At 45.5% G+C, this 23,773-nt stretch overlaps 1 protein-coding gene across 2 annotated transcripts in view; it reads right to left on the bottom strand.

The window, feature by feature from the left end:
- IKBKE (inhibitor of nuclear factor kappa B kinase subunit epsilon) overlaps positions 1 to 23,773 on the bottom strand; it is a 42,359-nt gene that overhangs the window by 12,543 nt on the left and 6,043 nt on the right. For both annotated transcript variants that reach the window (XM_083745478.1, XM_083745477.1), the window contains exons 4-14: positions 22,656 to 22,785; positions 21,855 to 22,036; positions 20,825 to 20,985; positions 20,528 to 20,638; positions 18,739 to 18,918; positions 17,406 to 17,602; positions 16,383 to 16,447; positions 14,785 to 14,876; positions 12,253 to 12,354; positions 2,603 to 2,678; positions 2,006 to 2,115 (exon numbers count right to left, since the gene is read on the bottom strand). In XM_083745478.1, the coding sequence (XP_083601604.1) occupies positions 2,006 to 2,115; positions 2,603 to 2,678; positions 12,253 to 12,354; positions 14,785 to 14,876; positions 16,383 to 16,447; positions 17,406 to 17,602; positions 18,739 to 18,918; positions 20,528 to 20,638; positions 20,825 to 20,985; positions 21,855 to 22,036; positions 22,656 to 22,785 (1,406 nt within the window). The remainder of the gene's footprint in view (positions 1 to 2,005; positions 2,116 to 2,602; positions 2,679 to 12,252; positions 12,355 to 14,784; positions 14,877 to 16,382; positions 16,448 to 17,405; positions 17,603 to 18,738; positions 18,919 to 20,527; positions 20,639 to 20,824; positions 20,986 to 21,854; positions 22,037 to 22,655; positions 22,786 to 23,773) is intronic.

Genomic DNA, 23,773 nt, shown 5'->3' on the forward strand with positions numbered 1-23,773 from the left:
TTCCTGTGATGCTTGTCATGGAGATTTCCCTGATTACAAGCCTCACCTCTCTCCAGCAGCAGCATAGCAAAGGACTTCAAAATGCGAGCCCAGTTACTCACCAGGCTGCATGCACTTAAAATATTTGCAAACCACCCTTCATCCAACAGTTTCTAGGGTGGTCAATAACAAAGAAAACTAAAATAATAATACCATAACATTTACAATATCGTGGCAGCAACTAAAAATATACAATCGTGTTCCATTACTGGGGTACCAGCACCAAAGAAGCCTTCTTTTTTTGTAACATAGCACCCTTCAGCTGAGGAAGGCACTTGGAGAAGAGCTTCAGCAGAAGGTCTGAAGTCATGGCCAGGCATTCTCCTCCCCAGCACAAGATAGTTTTCCACCACGGGCTTCTCACTTATTACCTCTATTATATTGCCCTGTTCCCTGACCACACCCTATCCATATGATATCTCTCCAAATGATGCTTCAGCTGATAGGCCATATAATACTTCTCTAGCTGCCTATATGGCTGCATCACAACTTCAAGAACTCATTTTTGGTAGTCTCAATTATGTAGAGAGATTGCATGCTATCCACTAGTCAAGCTCACCTGTTCACAGGTGTAGGAAGGTGTTCATTTCTAAACTTACATGCTGGTGAAGGTTTTCCCGCCAGGTTCAAACTGCTGCCTGAAGCATCCTAGGGCATCATTCCTTCCCTGGGTTGCATATCAGTAGTGCCCCTCGCATCTCATCAACATGATACCACAACTCATTCTCATTGTAGCTGCTTTTTCTGGGAGGCGGGGTATCAGGCACTGCTCCATTCACTGAGAATGTGCTATTTACTGCTGGAGGATTATGCATATTCAGACTGAGGGATGTTTTTGGCCCTCGTCTCAAGACTATTATTACCCAAAGCTTGAACATAGGATCTCTTGAGACATGTTTAAGGTATCAACGAAGACAGAGCCTGGCTGAGCTTCTCCAGACAGAGGAGGCAAAATAGATTGCACTTGGAAACCTGCTGTTTGCTTCCTCAGTGGCTGGAGTTTAATCAAGGCTATGTTTACATTGTCACTTATTTTTATGGTGTGCTCATCATAGTCAGTGTCACAAAGCCATTTGCTGGCCAGCATTAATAATATGGCTTTGTAAGAAGGGGTGTTAGAGGGGTGACAGTCCACAAAGAGAACTAGTTCCTTGTGAATGCCAATAACCAAAGTCTATTACTGTATAAGCAATATCACCTGAACTGATTAGACTGGCATAGATGAGGTAAGAAAGACTATACAAGGGATACTGTTTTTATCTGCTGCTTATTGGTGGGTTAAGTTCTTTTTAAACATTGATACCGAACTAATGAACATCAGGTTTGTTGTTCTAGTGTTCCTTTTTTGTTAACTACTTTGAATGCTTTTTTGGTAGAAAAGTGACATTTAAATATTTTAAATAAATAAAATGGAGTCTTTCCACTCCACGGGGAGAGTGTTATTGTTTTTATTGCTATTATGTTACATATTTTTGTGTTTTTATATTATAAGCCACCTCATGAGCCTCAGACGAGAAATTTGAAATGAACAAACAAACAAGTATTCTTTTGGCTACTTGAAAACACATAGAACAGGTGTCCATCTACAAGACCCTGGTTAGAAGAGGACCCTTCCTAAGAGGACATCTATTGTGGAGTTATCACAAAGGCAACAATATCCTGTTCCCTAGGAAAATTATATTCCTTCTCTTGCAACCACTGGAATGGGGTTATATCAGAGACATAGGCCCTTATTGGACCAGGCTCAGGAAATCACTTGTAAGAAATCAACCTCTGTACCATATTGATAATGAATGGTTTGTTATCACCAAAACACTCTAGATTTTTAGGATGTGGATATTTAAGTAACCATTAATCTTCTACTAAGTCTTGCAATTCAAGCTTATGTATGTCTACTCAGAATTAAGCCCCATTGTGCTCACCTAGACTTACTCCTGTGTAACACTGAAAATACTATTCTACCAACCTTCTGACTTCTTTTATTTGACTCCTTTTCTTTCCCACATCAGACAGAATGCATTGCACAACCGACTGGTGATCAGAGATGCTTTGGAAACTTTTAGAAATTTCTTCAACCTGAGCCAGAAAAGACAAAGGGGAAGACCGGAAGGTTTCACTACAGAGCATCTATGATTTTGCATTGATATCCACCAAAAACTTACCTTCCTTCCTTCCTCTCCCTCTCCCTCTCTCTCTCTCTCTCTCTCTCACACACACACACACACACACACAAAACCAGCATTTCTTGCTCACATACATGCATTAGGCATATATTATGACAGATACTTATGTAAAGTCATTAGATACAATCCAACTTTATCATAGTTCTCACAGCAACACTAAGCATGTATGTACAACATGTATATATGTATAACCATCAATCAAAAAGAAGACCACCCGCTCTATTCCCTTAACCCATTTGTGTTAATCAATCATTACACAGCTACTTCTTTTCCCAAGTAGCTCTGGCTTAGATCAGACCTTTTGCATACAAGAGAAGTTGCCATACAGAACTCTCAGCTGTCTAAGTTGCTATTAACAGGTGGTCATGGGAATAACTCACAGCTTGAAGTCTTGTTTTCAGTTCCGCCAGGCCTTTAATCTCTGGAATCTCGCCAACCCCAGCAATAGTCTCGTACCTATTATGGTGAATGGGATAAAAATAAAAAAGAGGAATCAGTCTTCAGAAGGGCTTACCAATCTCTATAACTGCAAAGTAACCAAAACAGAAAAAAAAATATTCGATTTACCCAAGAAATTTCCATAAATACAAAGAAGAGCTGTTGCAAAAAGTTTTCAAAATGGCATGGTGGGAGTGGGGAAGAGAAGTGTTGTTTGCCACCCACTGCATCACAGGAAACTCTCATGCAGTAACAGTCCACATACAGCAGCACTTAAAATGCAGTGGTTTTCTTAGCTAGTGTCTGCGTGTGGTGGTGATGTAAAACCACAGTTTCCCAGAAAGCAAAGGGGAAAGGAATTTGGAGCTACGTACAAGCTGCAGGGAAAGAAAAACCAAAGCTTAGGAATCTGAGATATAGAGCAGAGAGAGAGAGAGAGAGAGAGAAACAACAACAACAACAACACAGGGACACAAGTGGGACAAAGAGGCAGCTGTATTTGGAAATGAGAAGACACGGGGAATGAGGTGGGAAAGGAGAACTGAGACCCATGGAAGAGAGGGCAAGGTGTCAACTGGAGAAGTGAAGGTTGTGCATTTATTGGACCATTTCCTGGCAGATGATGGCATTGGGTAATTATGGGCTTGCAAACATGTTCATCCTCCTACTTTGTTGCTTTTTAAAATTTTAATAAGCAGTCAGTCTCCTTTCCCCCACTTCCACAAAGCTCAAAATTGCAGTGCTGCTCTCTGACTTCATCCCTCTGGCTCCACTATTTTTGCTGTACTCTGTAATACAGAACATAAGAAATCTCAGCCAGACTCGGCCACTACTCTAAGCTCCTATGAAACAGGGGACAAATGTTCAAAAAGTGCAGTTGCCTCTGTTATTGCTGGTAACCCCCCAAGAAGAAGAGGCTACTTATTGTCCCCTTTCACCCAAATTATATCCCCTTTCTCTGGCCTTAATTGTCTGTTAGCACAACCTGGCTGTAAGCAGCAGTGAATCTTGATGCACTTAATAGGCACTAAGAGCTTCCTGCTGTGGAAAAATTTGATCTCCTAGCTCCTCTAGATGGTGATTTTCCACATTCCCGGTTCAGTAGTATACGGCACCAATGGGCAAATGGGAGGCATTCTAGAAAAAAACAACCCTAGATATCTTTTTCCCCAGGGCAGCTTCACAGTGAGGATGTGAGAAGGCAACCATTTAGACAGCAAGCAACACTTGATCCCAAACAAATTGTCTCAAGCTGAGTGCAGCTGGCTGCTAGGGAATCAGCACAAGCTCTCTGGATCTGGGGAGGTACTGCTCCAAGTTCCCTGAGGTATCTGGACAAGCCTCTAGGCTATGGGTAGGCAAACTAAGGCTCCAGCCCAATTGCCTTCTAAATCTGGCCTGTGGATCGTCTGAGAATCAGCATGTTTTTACATGAGTAGAATGTGTCCTTTGATTTAAAATGCATCTCTGGGTTGTTTGTGGGGCCTGCCTGGTGTTTTTACATGAGCAGAATGTGTGCTTTTATTTAAAATGCATCTCTGGGTTATTTGTGGGGCATAGGAATTGGTTCATTCCCCCCCCCCAAAATATAATCCGGCCCCCCACAAGGTCTGAGGAACAGTGGAGCGGGCCCCTGCTGAAAAAGTTTGCTGACCCCTGCTCTAGGTTGCTCTGTGAAGAAATATTTTCCCAAGGCTGCAAACATAAGAGCTGGTGAGATGGAGAATGGAGCGTTAATAGTGAGAGGATAGTTGACTTGGAACGATTCTAGTCTTCTGCTGCTGCCTTCTGCTGCTTTCCATTCAGACAGAGCTCAACTGTGAGGTGACAGAGCTGAAGCATACCTGGAAATAATAATCACTTGACTTGAGCTGTCCCTCTAGCCCAGTGTTTCTCAACCTTGGGTCCTCAGATGTTGTTGGACTACAACTCCTATCATCCCTGAGCTCTGGTCTTGCTAGCTAGGGATGATGGGAGTTGTAGTTCAACAACATCTGGGGACCCAAGGTTGAGAAAGGCTGCTCTAGCCCAAGGGCAGCCAAGGTATCAAGGGCAGCACCCAACAGACCCAGTCAATGTGGCCAGTGATGGAAGTATTAGAAGAGCACCAACATGGGCGCAGTCAGGATTTATTTTATGGAGGCAGGCTTTATGTTAGGGGGAGGCAGAACCAAGTTATCTGTGATGCAATTTTCTTTATTTACTTGATTGGGGAGGGGGAGCTGCCCTCCTGGCTATGCCCATGGGCACTGTAATGGGAAAAGGGGTCTGCTCGTGCGTAAGCGTTTAAGCCCTCCAAGTTTTGCCATCAGTTCCTAAACTCTCCCAGTCCGTGGAGCCATGGGCGCATGGCTACCTCAATCGCTAGCAGAATCCGTCAGTGGGCGCTTCCGGAATTTACGCCAACATAAGAGTTCCTTGACGGAAACTCTCCTTCTGGATTCTCTGCGTGACAGTTTCCTGCGCGGAGTAGGCGTCCCCAGCGGAGGTCCTGAGCCCTCCCCGCTGTTCTCACTGGAAACATCTTGGAGCCACTCCTCCGATTGAGTTTCTGCAGGAACTCTCCCTCTCCCCCTACTGGTTCCTTCCTCAGCATTTGAAGGTCTCCTAGCCTCCTTGAGCCCTTCCACCACCTGACCCTCCGATGGCAGTTCCCTGACATCCACCTCCCCTCCAGGACCCCCCTCACCCCCCATTTCCGCCTCTTCTCTGGGTGGTGAGGCTGGGAACCCCCGGAAAGAATCCTCCTCATCTTCGGATGACTCGAAAACCTCTCTCCACCTACTACTGTCCCTTCTTCCCCCATACTCTTCCCCCTCTGATTCTTCTTCCTCTTCCTGTCCTGATTCTGGGAACCCCTGGAACTCCTCTTCCTCATCAGTGGTGCCGAAGTGTTCCTCCCAGAACCTAGCCAAGGGCTGGGGCTTCCTTGGGAACCGGCGATGAAACGTTCCTACTAAGACCTCATCCTTGACCGTTTCTGCTGGTAACCAGGTATTTTCGGACTCCGGTTCCCCTTCCCATGCCACTAAGTACTCCACCTGTTTCCCCTTCCACCGAGAGTCGAGTATTTCTGCTACGTGACTGCTCCGCTCCCTCTCTTCTACTTGCGGTGCCGCGGGAATCTCACCTTCATGTCCCCAAAATTCCCGCCCCCCCCCCGGTATGGTGATAGTAATGACCTATGGAATACTGAATGCAGTTTCATGTTGTCTGGCAGCCTGAGTTTAAAGGCCACCGTATTGACCTGCTGTATAACCTCGAAGGGTCCCAGTCATTTTGGCCGCAGTTTTTGCAACCCCCCTTGAACGGTAACCCTTCTGTTGACAACCACACCCGGTCCCCCACCCTTATGGTCTCTCCTTCCCTTCTGCTCCTATCGGCCTGCTTCTTGTATTCTGCCTTGGCCCTATCCAAATTCATTTTGAGCTGTTGATGTATTGCTTCCATTTCTTCCACAAAATGTTCCGCTGCCGGTATGCTCCATCTTTCCCCTCCTTCCCCTGGAAAGGCCCTGGGGTGACACCCATAATTAGCCATAAATGGACTCATGCCCGTGGACACATTTTCCGCATTATTGTATGCGAATTCGGCCAGGGCTAATTTCTCTACCCAATCATTCTCTCTGTCATTTACATAACACCTCAGATATTGTTGCAGAATACTGTTTGCCCTTTCCGCCTGCCCATTAGTTTCTGGGTGTCTGGCGGTTGAGAAATTGACCTCCACGTGAAGTAAGCTCATGAGCTTCCTCCAGAACCTGGACGTAAATTGTTTCCCTCTGTCTGAGACCACCCTCAAGGGGGCGCCATGCAACCTAAAAATGTGTTTTACAAACAACCTGGCGGTTTCTTCCACCGTTACCGCATGTGAGCAAGCTATAAAGTGGCACATCTTGGTTAACAGGTCTACCACTACCATTACCACAGTTTTCCCCTTGGATCTTGGTAAATCCGTCATGAAATCTATGGAAACTGCCTCCCATGGCCGTTCGGGTGTGGGTAATGGTTCCAGCAACCCCGCCGGTGCCGCCCTCTCCCCCTTTGCTCGCTGGCAGCGGTCGCACCCCCTTACATACTCTCGTACATATTCCCTCACCTTGGGCCACCAGAATTGCCTGGTAACTAACCACATTGTTTTGTGTTGCCCAAAGTGCCCCGCGGTGGGGCTGTCGTGCAGTTGTTTGAGTACCCTACCCCTCAATTCCCCTTCTGGTATGTACAAGGCCCCCTTGTAGTACAACGCCCCGTTCCTTTCTTCAAACCCCCTGGTGATCTCCCTGGCTCTCCTGAGCCCTCTGAGCTTATCTTGGGCGTATTCATCGTTCTCTGTCCCTTCTACCAATTCTCGTTGCCCCACCAATGCTGCCCCACACACCCAGTGGTCCTCGGGGATGACATGTCTCTCTTCGGGCACTCCCTCTCCCTCCATATACTCCCCCTCCATATATATTCGAGAGAGAGCGTCCGCCTTTACGTTCTCTGGTCCCGGTACGTAGCGAATCTCAAAATGGAACTTGGAAAATTCCTGTGCCCATCGCACTTGTCTCTGGTTCAGTACTCTGGCCGTTCGCCAATATTCCAGGTTCTTGTGGTCCGTGCACACCTGGACCTTGTGCTGCGCTCCTATTAGCAGGTGCTGCCATCGTCGAAACGCTTCATAAATGGCGAGCATTTCCCTGTCGTACACTGTGTAGTTCCTTTCGGATTTATTCAACTTCCGCGAGAAGAAGGCACACGGTCTCCAGTCCGACGCATCCTTCCCCGGTTGGAGCAGAACCGCCCCTACCGCTCGATCTGATGCATCTGTTTCCACCCTCATCGGTTTCTGTAGATCCACGTGCAAGAGCTGTTCTTCCGAAGCGAACACTTTCTTTAGCCTTTCAAACGCTCGCTGCGCCTCTTCCGTCCATGCAAATTTCTTCTTACTACTGAGACAATCGGTGATGGGAGCCGTTAAGTGAGCAAAGTTTTTGATGAACTTCCGATAGCAGTTTCCAAACCCCAGGAATCTCTGCACGTCCTTCCTGGTTCTGGGTGTCTTCCATTCCAGTACCGCTTGGACCTTGCTAGGATCCATGGCCAATCCCTTGTCTGACAAACGGTACCCCAGGAATTCCACCTCTCTGGTATGGAACTGGCACTTCTCCAGTTTGACCCACAGCTGGTTTGCTTGCAGCCGGCTTAGGACCTCTCGGACATCTCAGACATGCTGCTCTTCGTCCTCTGAGTAGACCAACACATCGTCTAAGAAGGCCACACAGTTCTTATAGAGCAAAGGTCCCAGCACGTGATTCATGAAGGATTGAAAGCAGGCTGAGCCCCCCTGTAATCCGAAGGGCATAACGAGATACTCAAAGGCCCCCAAGGGGGTGAACATGGTAGTTTTCCATTCATCCCCCTTCCTCATCCGTATCAGGTTATACGCCCCCCTCAGGTCCAGCTTGGTAAAAATCTTTCCCTTCCTCACCCTGGTCAGAATGTCGTCAATCCTGGGCATGGGAAAGGCCACAGGTTCTGACACCGAATTGACGGCCCGGAAGTCCACGACCAGCCTGGGTCTATTAGTGTCTTTTTTGTCCACAAAAAACACTGGGCTGCCCCCCACCGCTCTTGACTCCCTGATGAAACCTCGTTTCAGGTTCTTGTCTATGAACTCCCTTAACTCCCGCATCTCCCTGTCTGACATGGCGTACAGCTTGCCCACTGGTAGCTGGGCTCCCGGGAGTAGGTTAATTTGACAGTCAAAGGGTCTATGCGGGGGCAGTCTATCTGCTTCCTTCTCACTGAAGACGTCACTCAGGTCGGCGTATTGTCGGGGTATTTCTCCCTTTTCCCCCACTGCCATCCCTGCAAGACTGGCCCTAGCCAGCCCCTGCATTTCTCTTCCCTTGCAGTGCTCTAGGCAATGAACTGACCCAAAAGAGACTGTCCGCTGGTGCCATGTAGCGCCAGCCAGCTCATTCCCAAGATGATGGGAGGTCCCGCTAGTGTGGCTACATGAAATGCAATGACTTCCGTGTGCCTTGCCACTCTCATTGTCATGGGGACCGTCTGTTGGTTTACTTCCCCTCCCAGCAGCTCCCTCCCATCAATCGTTGTCACCTGCAAGGAAGGGCTTAAGGGCAGCGTCTGTATCTGGTGCTCTGACGCAAACTCCTTACTCATGAAATTGCAGGATCTGCCTGAGTCTAAGAGGGCTTTTATCGTGAGTGGATGTCTGTTGGGTAGCTCTAGCAGCACCTCTACGACGAGAGCAGCTCTTGGGGGTTCAGGCTTGGGCACGTTCACTGATCCTTGGCCTGACTGCTGTGCCCTGTCGCTGGCAGCCAGGTGTTGGCTTTTACCTGCTCCTTAACCCCCTCCTCCTCACTCCCAACAGCCCCCACCATTCCTTGCCATCCCTTCCTTTGCAGGCAGACCCTGGCAAAATGTCCTGGCTGTTGACAAAGGAAACATTTCTTGGCGCTCTTCCCCTCCTTCTTCCGCCCTTCGTTAACATTTGAAGTTCCGCGCGCGCTCGCCCCTCCAATCTCCATCGGTTCCACTGGCGGGGAAGGTTGCGCCGGCATCTCAGGAATGCGGAAATCATTCCAACGCTCTCCTCTCCCTTCCCGCTTCTCCAGAGCTCTCGCCTCCTGGCGCGCTCCAATCGCAAGCGCTGCCTTGGTCAGCTGATCCATGGACTCCAGACGGGGCGCGCGGGAAAGTTCATCTTTCACCGCTGGGGCTAGGCCTTCTTCAAACAGCATTTGTATCGGGTCCGAAGACAGGTCCCACCCCAATTTATGTATAAGCATGGTAAACTGTGTCCAATACTCTCGGACTGATTGATTTCCCTGTTTGCACGCCATTAACTGTCTGCGTACCACGCCCTGTTCAATCTGGCTGGAAAACATCAAGTCCATCGCAATAAAGAATTTCCTCAAGTCTTTTAAGGCGTCATTATTATTTGCCATCAGGGGCCTCACCCAATCTCTAGCCCCTCCCTCGAGGTGCCCAATCACAAAAGCCACTCTCGATTCCTCATCGGCAAAGTCATCATGTTGCAGGTTCAGTGCGTACTGCATCTCTGTCTTAAAGGCTTGGTAGTTCCTTGGATCACCCCCAAATTTCTGTACCAACCCCGGTACCTTCCTTGCGATGGGGGTGGGTTTCCCCTGTGCATCCTGCGCCCTCCTTTCCTCGAGCCGCGCCGTTAGCAGTGCCAGCTGGTGCTCCAAAGCTCTGTTTCTCTCCTCCAGAGTTGGTCCCCCTCCAGCTCCTCCTGCTCCGGTTGGGTTGCTCATGATGCCTCTCCTTTGCACAAGCAGCGTCAAGGACTGATGGATTGCTGTAATGGGAAAAGGGGTCTGCTCGTGCGTAAGCGTTTAAGCCCTCCAAGTTTTGCCATCAGTTCCTAAACTCTCCCAGTCCGTGGAGCCATGGGCACATGGCTACCTCAATCGCTAGCAGAATCCGTCAGTGGGCGCTTCCGGAATTTACGCCAACATAAGAGTTCCTTGACGGAAACTCTCCTTCTGGATTCTCTGCGTGACAGTTTCCTGCGCGGAGTAGGCGTCCCCAGCGGAGGTCCTGAGCCCTCCCCGCTGTTCTCACTGGAAACATCTTGGAGCCACTCCTCCGATTGAGTTTCTGCAGGAACTCTCCCTCTCCCCCTACTGGTTCCTTCCTCAGCATTTGAAGGTCTCCTAGCCTCCTTGAGCCCTTCCACCACCTGACTCTCCGATGGCAGTTCCCTGACAGGCACCATCTTGATTACCTCTGCCCTAGCCAGTGGCTACAGTTTGTGAACTGAAGTAGTGGGGGAAAGTATTTTGCTGAGGAAGCAGACTAAAGGCCAAACCTATTCATGCTATTCATGTTTCTTCATGCTCTGAAACTCACGTGAGGAAGAGGGCTGTATGTACAGTGGTGCCCCGCAAGACGAATGCCTCGCAAGACGGAAAACCCGCTAGATGAAAGGGTTTTCCGTTTTGGAGGTACTTCGCAAAACGAATTTCCTATGGGCTTGCTTCGCAAGACGAAAATGTCTTGCGAGTTCCTGCGGGGTTTTTTTTTCCTTCCCCCCCCCTTTTCCCAAGCCACTAAGCCGCTTATCAGCTGATCCGCTAAGCTGCTTAACAGCTGATCCGCTAAGCCGCTTAACAGCTGATCCGCTAAGCCCGCTAAGCCGCTAATAGCGCTAAGCCGCTAATGGGCTTGCTTCCCAAGACAAAAAAACCGCAAGACGAATAGACTCGCGGAACGGATTCTTTTTGTCGTGCGAGGTACCACTGTACTGGCAAGGCCCACCACCTTTCATGCCACACCTTCACCTGGTATACACCCCCCGCCCTGACCCCCATGAGCTGAAGAGCAAACCTCTGCAACAGGGAGCCTCCTGTGCTCATGAAGGCTTCTAATTTACAGGAGAATGAAAATTAACACAAAAATAGGGTGGAACAGACATATGAATGAACACATGTGAAACACATGTGATACGAAACATGCTGATCCATCCATTCTTTGCTGCCATCTGCTTCTACAAACAGCAACACACACAGGAGGAAGAGAAACCAGGCACCTGACCTTTCACCCAACCTAGGTGTCAGAGGCTTCTAGGCACTTGAATTTTTGCAGCCCTGTCCATTGTTCAATTGTTCATGAGGCAGATGGGGTTTGGGTTGTTTTTTTTTAAGGGCAGACTGGGTAACTGATAAGTGATAATGAGACTTGATTGGTTTAGACTAGAGCATCTTGCCCCTCCTGGGTTGACCAGGCAGCATATTTTAAAGCTACTTTGTGCTTCATGGAAACCTCTTATTTGCCCACCAAGAACTTTGATTTATCTCCCTTTGTGAACACTGGAAAGCCAAATTAGGCAGCAATCCTCAAAGAACATAGCTCTGCTCGCTTTCTGTCCAGATATTGCAAACTGGCCCAGCTAACAGTTTGTCCATTTACTGAAGCAAGGCATTTTCCCCTTTAAAAATAAACAAGGACTACTTTGCCAGAATACAAAGCAGCTTCCAACCTTCTGTCCTCAAGAGATATGTCTTTGATCATATATATGCATATGTACGCACACAAACATATTGCAGAATGAGAGGGAAGAAGGCTTTCTGCACTTTCCTCTTGGAAATGGAAAGCACACATACAAAACACACATGTGAAGCAGAAAGCCCACTGCACCCGTGACAAGAGATATATTGTCCATCTACTATTGGGAGAAGGCAGTTGCAATCCCAAAGGATTATTAACCCCATGATAATCGAAGCACTTCTCTGAACTTGGGCCTCAGACCCTGGCATCTTCCTGCAGGACAGAATACTCCGCTTACGCAACGAAGCAGGGCAGTTAAGTAATTTAAGACTCTGAATTTAATGGTCTTATAGGACCCCTCTCTACAGATGACAATGTGTTTTTCCTTCACTAATTTCAAAATGTGGTAAGCCTGACCAGCTGAGTCTGGACAAGCTCATTCAAATTTTGCTGAATAGGGCCCCACGCATCAGCTCCCAGGTTCTGTCCTGGGGGTGCCACTGGTGAAATGCATGTTGGGTTCTAGGTTGGCTGCAGTATCACAGTTACCACTGAAAAGCAACACTTACAGCAGCAGAACCTTCATCTCTTCTCGTTGCAAGCAACTGAGTGCTGCCATCACACCTTGCTTCTTCTCTAGAATCCGCAGACACTCCAATTTCAGGGTTTCACTGCAAAAAAAAAGGCAACACCAGAATTTCTGGTTATATGGGCCTCAGGTCTCTTGCATAGACTTGTGTTTATGCTGTAAAAACACATATTCCACAATCTTCAACTTATTCCCTGTTTTAATGGAGACTTATCTTTTCTTGACAACAGAGAAGTGAGCTGTCCACTCCCCACCCACAGCAAAAATGCCTGGATTCCCCACCCCCTACTTTGCACAGTGAAGGGCAACTTTGGGAGACAGTGCACAAAAGGAAGGATTGAACACTGCCTTTCCCTGCTGCTGCAGCCTGCAAAACAAGAGTTCAATTATTGGTGGGGAATGGGAGAAACAATCACGGATCTCTCTTGCAATGTATAGCTCGGCCTCCTGGAAGTCAGGAGTATGTGGGTCTAAGATACCACTGATTTATTTGCAGTGCATTTTAGAAGGAAAGGCAAGGTTGATTTGACATCTCCCCTCCCCTCCCCCGCCACCATATTCTAGGACAGGGATGTCTCAACCGATGATCTAAGGACCTCCACAAAATTTTGTCTGGCCCTTACAGCCAATTATTAGTTTCCTGTAAAGCTCAGAGGAAGGCTATAGTGTGGGAGTACCAAAACATACCCTCTACATGGCTGTAGGAAATGTGAGCTTGGAGAAGAATGTGAGGACGAAGGTACTTGTGTCCTTTCTGAAGCTGGTTCAAAGACAAAGGTGACGCCCTTCCACTCCTGCTGCCGAATACAGAGTTATATTTCTGAAGAATTTCAGCTCAGTTCTAGTCCCATCCCCACTCCAGCCACTGCTGCTCTGGAGTATAGACTGCATTGGAAGCAGCCTTGTTTAAGTTAGATAAATATACTATATAATGAGTGATTACAACTCTATGCCTCTTTATATAAACCCTTCCTTGTAATGGAACTTGAGGCCTTTTGTGCACAATGTGAGAAATGACTGTTCTAAGAATGCCTTGGAGTTTATTAGTTAACTGGATTCTCCACAAAATGTATGGAGTAGCCAGGAACAGACATTGTTTCTGGTCTATAAACCAGCTAATGTTTCCTTCAGCTCAGCTGCTCCTTCCCACATTAGCCACATGATTGTCTCCATGTCTCGTTTTGACATTCTATATTCAGAAAATAATTCCTGACATGTTGGAAAGTGTGACAATTCAAGCCACTGTATCCTTTCATTCTGCACACACTCACCCCCAATATTGAAGAGTTATATAGCTATAAGCTTTAAAGTCAACAGGCATATCTGCCCTGCCATAATCACCACCCTACTTTCCGTACTATCTGCCTGTTTATTTCTGTAACATGAAGCAAATTCATGGTGTTCCACTGACTAGGCTGGAAACTGGTTATTTGGGGGGGAAAGCAAACTTGCCCAGAGGAATGAAAATGTTATCACATAACATTCATTATGCTGGAAACACTGAATCTATAAAACTCCTACTCAAAGTTTTCATCTGGATCTATGCATATTGTTTTAATAAAGCACCAAGTGCTTTATTGTTGCCCTTTAAGTTTATAAAGTGAGTAAAAAGAAGCTCAGGTTACAAGAAAGGAAATTCCGACTAAACATCAGGAAGAACTTTCCAATGATGAGAGATATTTGACAATGGAACGAACTCCCTCAGAAGGTGGTGAATCTCCTTCCTCAGAGGCTTTTAAGCAGAGGTTGTGTGGCCACCTGTCATGTATGATCTAGTTGAAATAACTGCATTGCAGGGGGTTGGTCTAGATGACCCTCGGGGTCCCTTCCATCTCTACAATTCTATGCTTCTGTGAATGAGGAGCACCAATAAAAACCTGTGCGCTACATTGCTCACTGCTCTGTAGAAGGATAACAGGGACCTTAACGCAAATGTTCAAAGTCACCAAGTAGGGAAGGATCAGGATTGCACTTCCCACCTTGCAGCCCATCTCTAGACCACTTGTGAATTGAAACTAACATTTACACAGTTTGCAGTACCCAATGCTCAATGTGCATCCTTCTGTGCATGTGCAAGCCCGTAGGTCCAATACACATAGAAAGCTCTCTGCCGCTAGGCAGGAATAGCTGCCCCCAGGGACAAGGGCAAGAGGACAGGCCAGCACAGTCCTCATCACCTTCATGTGGCAAGTTTGAATGCCGAGCAAAAGAGACTTGAATGAAAAAAGAAACAGGAAAAAACAACAAGGGGACAGTCAGTGAAAACATGTCATTTGCCAGAGAACAATGGCCCAAATTAGGCAAGCAGTTGTGAACATTTGCTCACTCGCTATAATAGGCAATAGTGATGTATGGCCTACGGGCAGCCATGTAAATGTGCATGCTGTAAGCTGTTTGGGAAAGCTGGAGAAAATGAATGATCTGAACTGAAGCTCAAGGCACCTTAATCAGCTGTCAAAAAAAGACCCTGCTATATCACTTGCAATGCATCGGCGGGAGATATTTGACGTACCTCACCCAATATAGGCCTCTGAGCATGAGCTCTTGACACTGCAGAAAGGACTGAGATATCCTCAACGTCTGGTGAGTTGCAGTCAGGACACCCTAAAGGATAAAGCAACGGTGTATATGATTGCCCTGTATACTGCAGTGCTGGAACCTTGCCGAGTTCCCAGATATACACAGAGACATGATCCAGATCACACAGAGATGTTGAAGAATTAATCACCCTTCACATGAAGATCCCAGGATGCGTTACAACATTAAAACACAATATTAAAAAACCGTTTAAAACAATGTACTATCACAAAATTTGGGTGGGCCCCAAAAATACCCTAGAAAGTTATCACTTAGAGGGAGATGATGTAGACGACAAGAAACCAGGAGTTAATGTGTGGCTGGGGATGGAGGGAGAATGATGAATAGGAAAGAGACTGGCCATTATAGGAAATTCCCTCCCTCTCCCTGCCTGAAGTCAAGAGTGGAGCAGAGCAGAAGCAAGGATGAGGGAAGGGGGATTTTGTGAGCTGGAGATATTTATCCTTCAAAACAAAGGGTGGACTCCAGTTTCCATCATCATGGGAGGGGGATCTGGATCATGCTATTTGAGTTTTAATATCCATTAACCCTTTTGCTACATAATTGATGGGTGTCACATTTCCACACACTTCCATTCCACAGCATTTTAATATTAATGTAAATATATGTTTTTGTTTAAAGAAGCTGCCAAAGCAAAAACATCAACCACCCCGAAAACAAAACCATTTTCAGTGCAACAGCTCATCTGAGATATTTTGCTCCATTTTCATAACAGCAAAGAAATGAAGTGAGATCAAGGCTTAAGAGTCACTGTCTGAAGCAGAGATATTTTTATAGTGCAAATCAGCTGTAGGGAGGAAGCATTCTGATGCACATGTTCCAAAGACAGTAAGGTTGGAGGGGGCATAAAGAAGTCTAGTTTAGATGGTTCCGAAAGGTCTGCGTATCAGTGGCTATCACTCAATGGAAGCTCCAAGTACAAAGTGCTAAATGACTCAGGTGAAGGTTGCAGCCTTGTTTGCATCTAATTATCACAGTTGCAAACAATTTTATGAGCGACACTTTGGGCTTGATCCAGCAGGTTGTTTATCCTTTTAAGCGGCAGTCAGCTCCCGGAATCAAAACGGTTGCAGCTGGATAAGTAGCTGGAATGGTTTATGCAATGTTTCTATCTTCATTCCCATCACTTGAATCACCTGGGGCTTAGGCTGGTGTGGTTCATCTCTCTCTGACCACAGATTCAGATGATAGAAAAAGAGGGGTGTGTTGAATAATCTTCTCCAGGCTTCCTCAACCTCGGCCCTCCAGCTGTTTTGAGACTAAAATTCCCATCATCCCTGACCACTGGTCCTGCTAGCTTGGGATCATGGGAGTTGTAGGCCAAAAACATCTGAGGGCCGAGGTTGAGGAAGCCTGATCTACTTCTTTTCCCAGCCATTCCTGGATATCGGAGCACGTGAACCCGGATGCCAGCCATAAGCCTTAATTCTTGTATTGTCTGGGTAATAAACAGAAAGGGAACAGCCCTTCCAAATTGCCCCTAGTCTTCCTAAGCTTGTAAGCAAGGTATACCTTTGCTGTGCTGCAATCTGCAACGACATCAACTTTTGGGGGGAATTTTGGGAACTCCAAAGCAGCTGAAACACAAAAACAAAATAAAAAATCAAATCACAAGCTTTCTCCACATTCCATATCAAGGAAAAGTCACTGCTGCAACAGAATCCATAGTGAATGTTGGGCAAAATGTGCACCCATTAGGAAAGAAATGCTGTGGCTCTGCAGCTGTGGAACTACACTGACACCTAGTGCCCAAAATATGCAAACCACAAATATGGATATGTATGGGTGATTATGAACGCCAGTCAGCAACAGAGCAGGGAACTTCCTGGGTTCTATCTCTGTTCCATATAAACAGGACTATGGTGCCAATTTTGTATGGAGTAAATGAAATTAAAAGACGCCTGCTTCTTGAAGAAAAGCAATGACAAACCTAGACAGCATCTTAAAAAGCAGAGACATCACCTTGCCAACAAAGGTCCGTATAGTTAAAGCTATGGTTTTCCCAGTAGTGATGTATGGAAGTGAAAGCTGGACCATAAAGAAGGCTGATCACCGAAGAATTGATGCTTTTGAATTATGGTGCTGGAGAAGGCACTTGAGAGTCCCATGGACTGCAAGAAGATCAAACCTCTCCATTCTGAAGGAAATCAGCCCTGAGTGCTCACTAGAAGGACAGATCCTAAAGCTGAGGCTCCAGTACTTTGGCCAACTCATGAGAAGAGAAGACTCCCTGGAAAAGACCCTGATGTTGGGAAAGATGAAGGGCACAAGGAGAAGGGGACGACAGAGGATGAGATGGTTTGACAGTGTTCTCAAAGCTACAAACGTGAGTCTGACCAAACTGCGGGAGGCAGTGGAAGACAGAAGTGCCTGGCGTGCTCTGGTCCACGGGGTCATGAAGAGTCGGACAGGACTTAACGACTAAACAACAACCACAAAAATGAGTATAGAACTAGCTATGAATGCAGAGTCATAGTAAGCAACTACTCAAGGCAGGCAAAGAGATTAAGTGCATGCAAAACTACACAAACTCACGATCTCTATATCTCAGCATCACTGGATCCCGAAGTTCTGTGCTCAGCATGATAAGAGGGCAGGTTTCAGTGGTTTTGGGGAAACGATGCGCTTGCAGGTTAGGCTCCAGTTCATAGGAGTAACCCTCAAAGAAATACTCCTGGTGATGGGGAGGTATATTTGTTTGCCTGAAGACATCTTCTAAAAATATGGGGACTCTGAAGAACACAAAGCAGAGGGACAAAGGATTATTGTTTTCATTTACAATGAAGCAGCACCCCTTCTTTATCCAAGACAGGCAGTAGTACCCTCTCTAGAATTCCTTCCCCAAGAAAGCTTGCCAAGCCAGCTTTGTTCTCACATTCAATAAATTATTCAAAATATCCTGATTCTAGTAGGCGAATGGATGCTTTTCAAAACTGGGTTAAAAAGACCTGATGTAGGGAATGAAATGACACCCTATCCCCTGCCAAATATTGTCAAATAGGGACCACAGAGACTTAGTTAAGGTCACACTAGTCTCCCAAGTCACCGTGATTATTTTAACAGAAATGCAGGATAAAATGTTCAAAACAAAGATAAAAAGAACAGTTACAGAGCAACTCTTCCTCCTAGAACACTAACATTTCAAGAGAAAGTGCCTGCTGTTCTCTTCTGAACACCAGGCAAAGCAAAAACCTTTGATGGTAGTGGATGGTGATGATGATAATAGTCATCATCATCATAATCAATAAAATGATATTTTATTAGACCCACTTAAATTGATGCAGGACCATTCAGGCTTTCTGCCTTAACCTATTTCATATATTCTACCATAGATTACTATTCTGCTAGACGACTACTCTCCCTAAGGCTTCCATCATAACATTAATCACCCAGGTGAACATGACTGTGACCCACCTACAGCTTCCTAGAAGTGAAGTCAGCAAAGTTTTTGTGCCATGCAGAATTAATAGGTTCTCAGTAGTCATTCATAAAAAAAATAGGCAGCTGAATATTCTGATCTTGTCAGAAACTAAGAGGAAACAGCAATTTAAGAGTCACCCTATTTCTTTATACAGCAATTCCAAAACACCCAGTGCCTGTGAGATAGTAGCAAGGCACATCAGCTATTTATTTAACCAAATACTTTATCTCCAATATTCAAAAACCCAGAACTCAACTTTCCACCTCTCGAATGCAGAGTGCTGCCACAACAGCAACCTCAGTTCTGGATATTGTTACTTATATGCAACTTAAGCTTTCTCAACTATTTTATAGCTAATTTGCCAACCTGTAGTAAAACTCTGGCCTGAGCATTAGATTAGGGCACTTGGATTCTACTCCCTTCTCTGCCCAAGGCAACAATCCTTACGTGTTGTAGGAGTGGATGTAGATCTTGTGCATGGTAGCTTGCGACAAAGAAAAGACGTGGATTATCTTTCTATGCAAGATGTCATTGGTTTCAGCAAAAAACTGATCAAAGCCCCAGCACTCCTCTTGATTAGCCTCTAGGATGCTTGCAAGGATGGGGACGAGCTGCCTCTTCAGCCCACTGTAAGGAGTAGAGGAGAAAACCCAGATGTTACTGCTGACCCCAGTTTTCCAAGCAGTGAGAAGTTCTTCCAGTGTGAATCAGTTTCCTTTGGAATAAGGGCACAGGACCCTTCTGGCATTTAGTAATATTTGTGTTTATTTACAAAGATTCAGGTTGAGCACAGGTAGAGAGATTTACAGCATTAATACCACAATAGATATTTTCCCTCATCAGATTTCTACGAAGGGCCTCTTGCACCTTAAAGATGCTTCCAGAGCTCTAGTTGGTTTTCTGAGCTGACTCTTGCCCGAGTCACACTCTTTCTTCTTCCTGAAACTACTCAAGAAGCTTTCTTTGCTCCCTCATTCAAACCAGCCTGATGAGGAAAAATAAGCCCCCTTCCCTAAAAAAGTCTCTTCGTCTTCTAGAAAAGCAGTGAGAGCAGAGGGATGCTGTAAGCCAGAGCAGCTGGTGAGGTGGCCAGAGCAGCCAGTCTTGCAGAGACAATCTAGTTCTACCCACCGCACCCCAGGAATGGCTGTCTGTCAAAGTGCTGGCATGAAAAGAGGGTGTTGTTATTAAGTCTGCCTGATCAGATTGCTCTTAACTAATGTGGCCAGATACTGCAAAAACAGAAGGCCCAACTTCTGTTTTAATAGTATCCCTGCCTGATGGGATATGTTTCCAATGGGAAAAAACCCCAAACAAAAACCCATTCACATTCAATTACTGAAGAGATGTCACGCTTCACAGGAATGCAATCCTCAAGAGCAAAAAAGAAGAAAGTTCCATACTCTCGACCTACGTACTACCCACAGTTGTACATAGTGGACACAACTGAGTAGGGGGATGCTGGTTTAAGTGGAATCCATGTGATCCTTGCAACTCTATGGGATCTGCAGTTGTTCAAATGTTACTGGTAAGGAAAAGATGCCAACCAAGGGCATGTAGCAACCAACCACACCTATGCCTGTCTCTGGTATGGAGTAAGGGAATAGACAGAAATATTTATTCATCTCTCAAAGGCATCCAAACTTGGGGTCACCCAATGAAATTGGCAATGGATTCAGGACAGACAAAGGGAAGTAAATTTTTCCATACAGTGCATAATTATGCAACTAAGAACTAGTGCCCGGGCTTATGTTTTTCATGCTCATTCCCCACCCCATTTCCTTTTGCATTGTGTCTTTTAAATTGTAAGCCTTTTGGCAAGGACTGTCTTTTCACTGATATATGTAAGCTACCTGGGAGCCTTTTACAGCCAAAAATACAAACTCGTGGAGCCCCCGCCTTGAGATGTGGTGATAAGGACTGATTTAGATGTGTTTAAATGAGGATTAGGCAATTTGATGGAGGTTCTTAAAGCCTGCCAGAGTTCCACAATCTCTCAGATGCAAATTGTGTACCTTTCACACACAATTAGACAGCAAAAACAAACAAACATGACCTGCATTGTGTGAAAGAGCCTTGATAATAAAAAATATGAGCTGTGCATGTTTACTCAAAAGCAAGGCCCACTACATCCAACAGGACCTACTCCCAGGTAAGGATTAAGATAAGTAAGAGATGGTGCTGCAGAATTTCTAACACTCTTGATCTTTAGCTTATCCAATCCCTTTCTACTTACACAGAAAGCCGGCATGTGATTGGAAGCTCATAGGTCCACATGATGGCTCCACTCTCTTGCTCTTGGGTTCCTGCTATAGCTCCAGTAGGTTTCTCAGTTGTTATTTTGTACCTGTTGAATGATGCACCCCATCTTTAGGAGTTAGCAAGAATGGTGAGATTATCACCCTTACACAAATATATGTAACATCAATTTGGATGTGTTGTGTTCCCTCCTCTCTCTCCCCCCCCCCCCCACTTTTTAGTGTGTGAAGAAGAGATAAAGCAGGCAAATCAAGAAAACATACAAAATACATACATGATTTCCTTGTTCCTGCGTGGTCCCCCAAATGGGATAAATGGGAGGCTGCCTGTGGCTGCATGGTAAAATGTCACCCCAATACTCCAAAGATCTACGGTCACCCCATAAGCTTTCTGTTGGGGCTTCTTCAGCACTGCTCGCTTATACATGTCTGGGTGCTTTAAGTGATAAGGTAAAAGAAAAGGAAAAAAGGAAAGACGGCTTGAGTATTAAGGCCATTCAAGCTTTTAAAAGCCACAAATGAAATAGGGAATAAAATAAGTAATGCGTGCTAAAATTAAATCTGCAACATTCAGTTGATCAGTTAGATTAGAACAGATAAATGATTAAACTAAAAAACCCTACCTCCCATTAAAACAAGCAGCAGTTTTTTAGAAAATACATTTTAAAATAAGATCACGTCTAAAAACAGGAGATGGAAAGCACCATCTTTAAAAAATGTACTGTATTCTCCTTTCTCTCCCAACAAGAGGAATGCCTATAAAATGTGAATAACCTAAAGTGAAGATTATGTGCTTCTTGCTTCAGAAGTATGAATTTTATTCAGATATAGATTTATGCAAATTTAATCAATAGCTTGATTAACCTGGAGGCAGAACACAACAATCATGACTATCAGTCACTGAAAGCTTTGTTCTCCATGAATTTGTCTGATCTAATTTTAAAGCCCCCACCACATCCTAGGGCAGCAAATTCTTTAGTTTATTAATCAGCCTATACTTTCTTTCATCTGTTCTGAATCACCCATTCTTCAGCTTCATTGGATGACTCTGCAGGTTACTCAAACGTAACCACCCTAATAGCACAAAGCACAGTAACTCCCATTAAATGTTCCTTTCTTCTGGAAACAGAAGACTGCAATGTCTACTCTGGAATGACCCTATTTTTCTATTTAAAAAAATGATCCAGCTCTCTGTGTTCCAGCTGCAAAAAAGACACCCCCACCCCCCACCCGAATTATCTGTCAGTAGGAATCTTCAGCCTTCTTTTACTAATAAAAAATTCTCCAGCAATCCACTTTACTCACAAGATATTCTTCTGTCCCATAAACTGATTCAAACTTTTCATCATCGTCTAGTTCTCGGGCAGCCCCAAAATCAGTCAGTTTATATATATTTTGGTTATCGTCTCCAACCAGCCTCATGATGTTTCCGGGTTTGATATCTCTGTGGACAACCCCATTCTGACGGAGATGGTTCATGCCAGCCACTAAAAAAGGAAGAAAGATGTGATCATTCTTCTATAAAAAGGCACTAACAGGAATCAGAATTTTCTGGTTTTTCTGGGCTTTCTCCAATGACAAAAGTAACATGAAGATACAGAATGGTCTGGTTCACACGTAATACTAAACCATGGTTTATTAAACCATGGCATAGATCTATGGTTATAAGTTGCTCATTAACCAATACATGGGGGTGGGCATTGGAACTGGATTGGGACTGTTTGTGGTGGAGGCGGATTTATGTATTTGTCCCTATCAGGGTCCTGATTGGAATTGATCCTTCCAGACCATGGCAGATTTCACTTGTGAATAGTTTATGTAGGCACATGTGTGAGGTGGGGGCAACTGCAATCAGGGCCATGTCAGGGGCAAAGGCCCTGGGAAGCCCCCACCTTCCCATACTGTGATTCTGATCCAGCTTGGCTGCCCACCTGCTTGCTACTTATGTTTAAAAAAGTAAACACACCATCGCTAAGGCCATGAATAATGTCACATCTAATTTGGCACTGTATTGGAACACAGGAAACATTACGTTTGAAGGCTGTGCAAAATCATTTGTAGGATGTAAGATTCATCTTGGCCCACAGAGCAGTCGCACTTACTTACCTACACAGTGCAACACTATGAGGAACTCTGATTCTGACAAGCCAAAGGCATTTTCTGGGTCTTCTAAGAGGCTCAGCAGGCTCCCACCTGAACAGTACTCCATCACCAACACCTTCTGTTTGCAGCTTTCCTGTGTTTGAATTTGAGGGCAAAAATGAAATCCCACCTTATGGGGGTTGAACTGTATGCCTGATAGCATGCACTCCATTACAGAATGTGCTAGTGCTCCAATCATCTCATGCTGCAACAGTAGAAGCTAGCATAAATCCCCTGCAAGACTAAGGGCACTAATACATGTCATACACAATACAACTGATGAGTCTGGTTATCTGAAGGGGAAGATAAAGACCAAGTGGGGAGGGGGCTTCTTAAGCCTTTCTCTTTATGCTGTTTCTTTCCCCTGCTGAAAATCCACAAAGCTGCTTTTAACCTCATTGGTAAAATACGGGGGCTTTAATCTGTTCTCCTAAAAGGTAAAAGCAGTTGAGAGCAAATGGGTGTGCATGCGTTTTGTTTTAGCTATACACCACATGTAGTTTCAGAAAAGAGCTAACTGAAGAGAGCGAAGTAATGGGAGCAAGTAAGCAACTCTTAGACACAGCCGAGTCCCTGCCCATTTGATGTACTTCATCTCTGTGTGTATCTTGAGTCTCTTGCCAAATGATAGGATGGAAGTAGCATGCAGAAGGAAGTGAAAAGGAGACCGTATAAGCACGTGATCTGAAGTCAGTAAGGGTAAATTATCCCTGTGTATATATCTGGGTTTGAGCCCCAAGGTCCTGTTGGGTCAGCATCTCAAAGCACATTCCCACCGTAGGATGAAAATGAGTCCTCTTGGTCATAGCTATGTTCTCAAGTTAATTTCTACTGTTTGGGGGAAATCTGCATATTATTTAACATGAGAGCAGTCCTGCCGGATCCGACCAAAGGCCCATCTAGTCCAACATTTCTGTCCTCATTTGGCCAACTGGATGCCCACAGGAAGCCCACAAGCAGGATCTGTGTGCAACTGTGCTCACCCCATTCGTGACTCACTGTAGTTCACGCAACCGTCACACATGCTGATAACAGGGGTTTAGCATGCAGCAATGTCTGGGTTTTTTCTTCAGTTAATTACA

Source organism: Podarcis gaigeae (genome assembly GCF_964106915.1).
Source record: "Podarcis gaigeae genome assembly, chromosome: 6".
NCBI lineage: Eukaryota > Metazoa > Chordata > Lepidosauria > Squamata > Lacertidae > Podarcis > Podarcis gaigeae.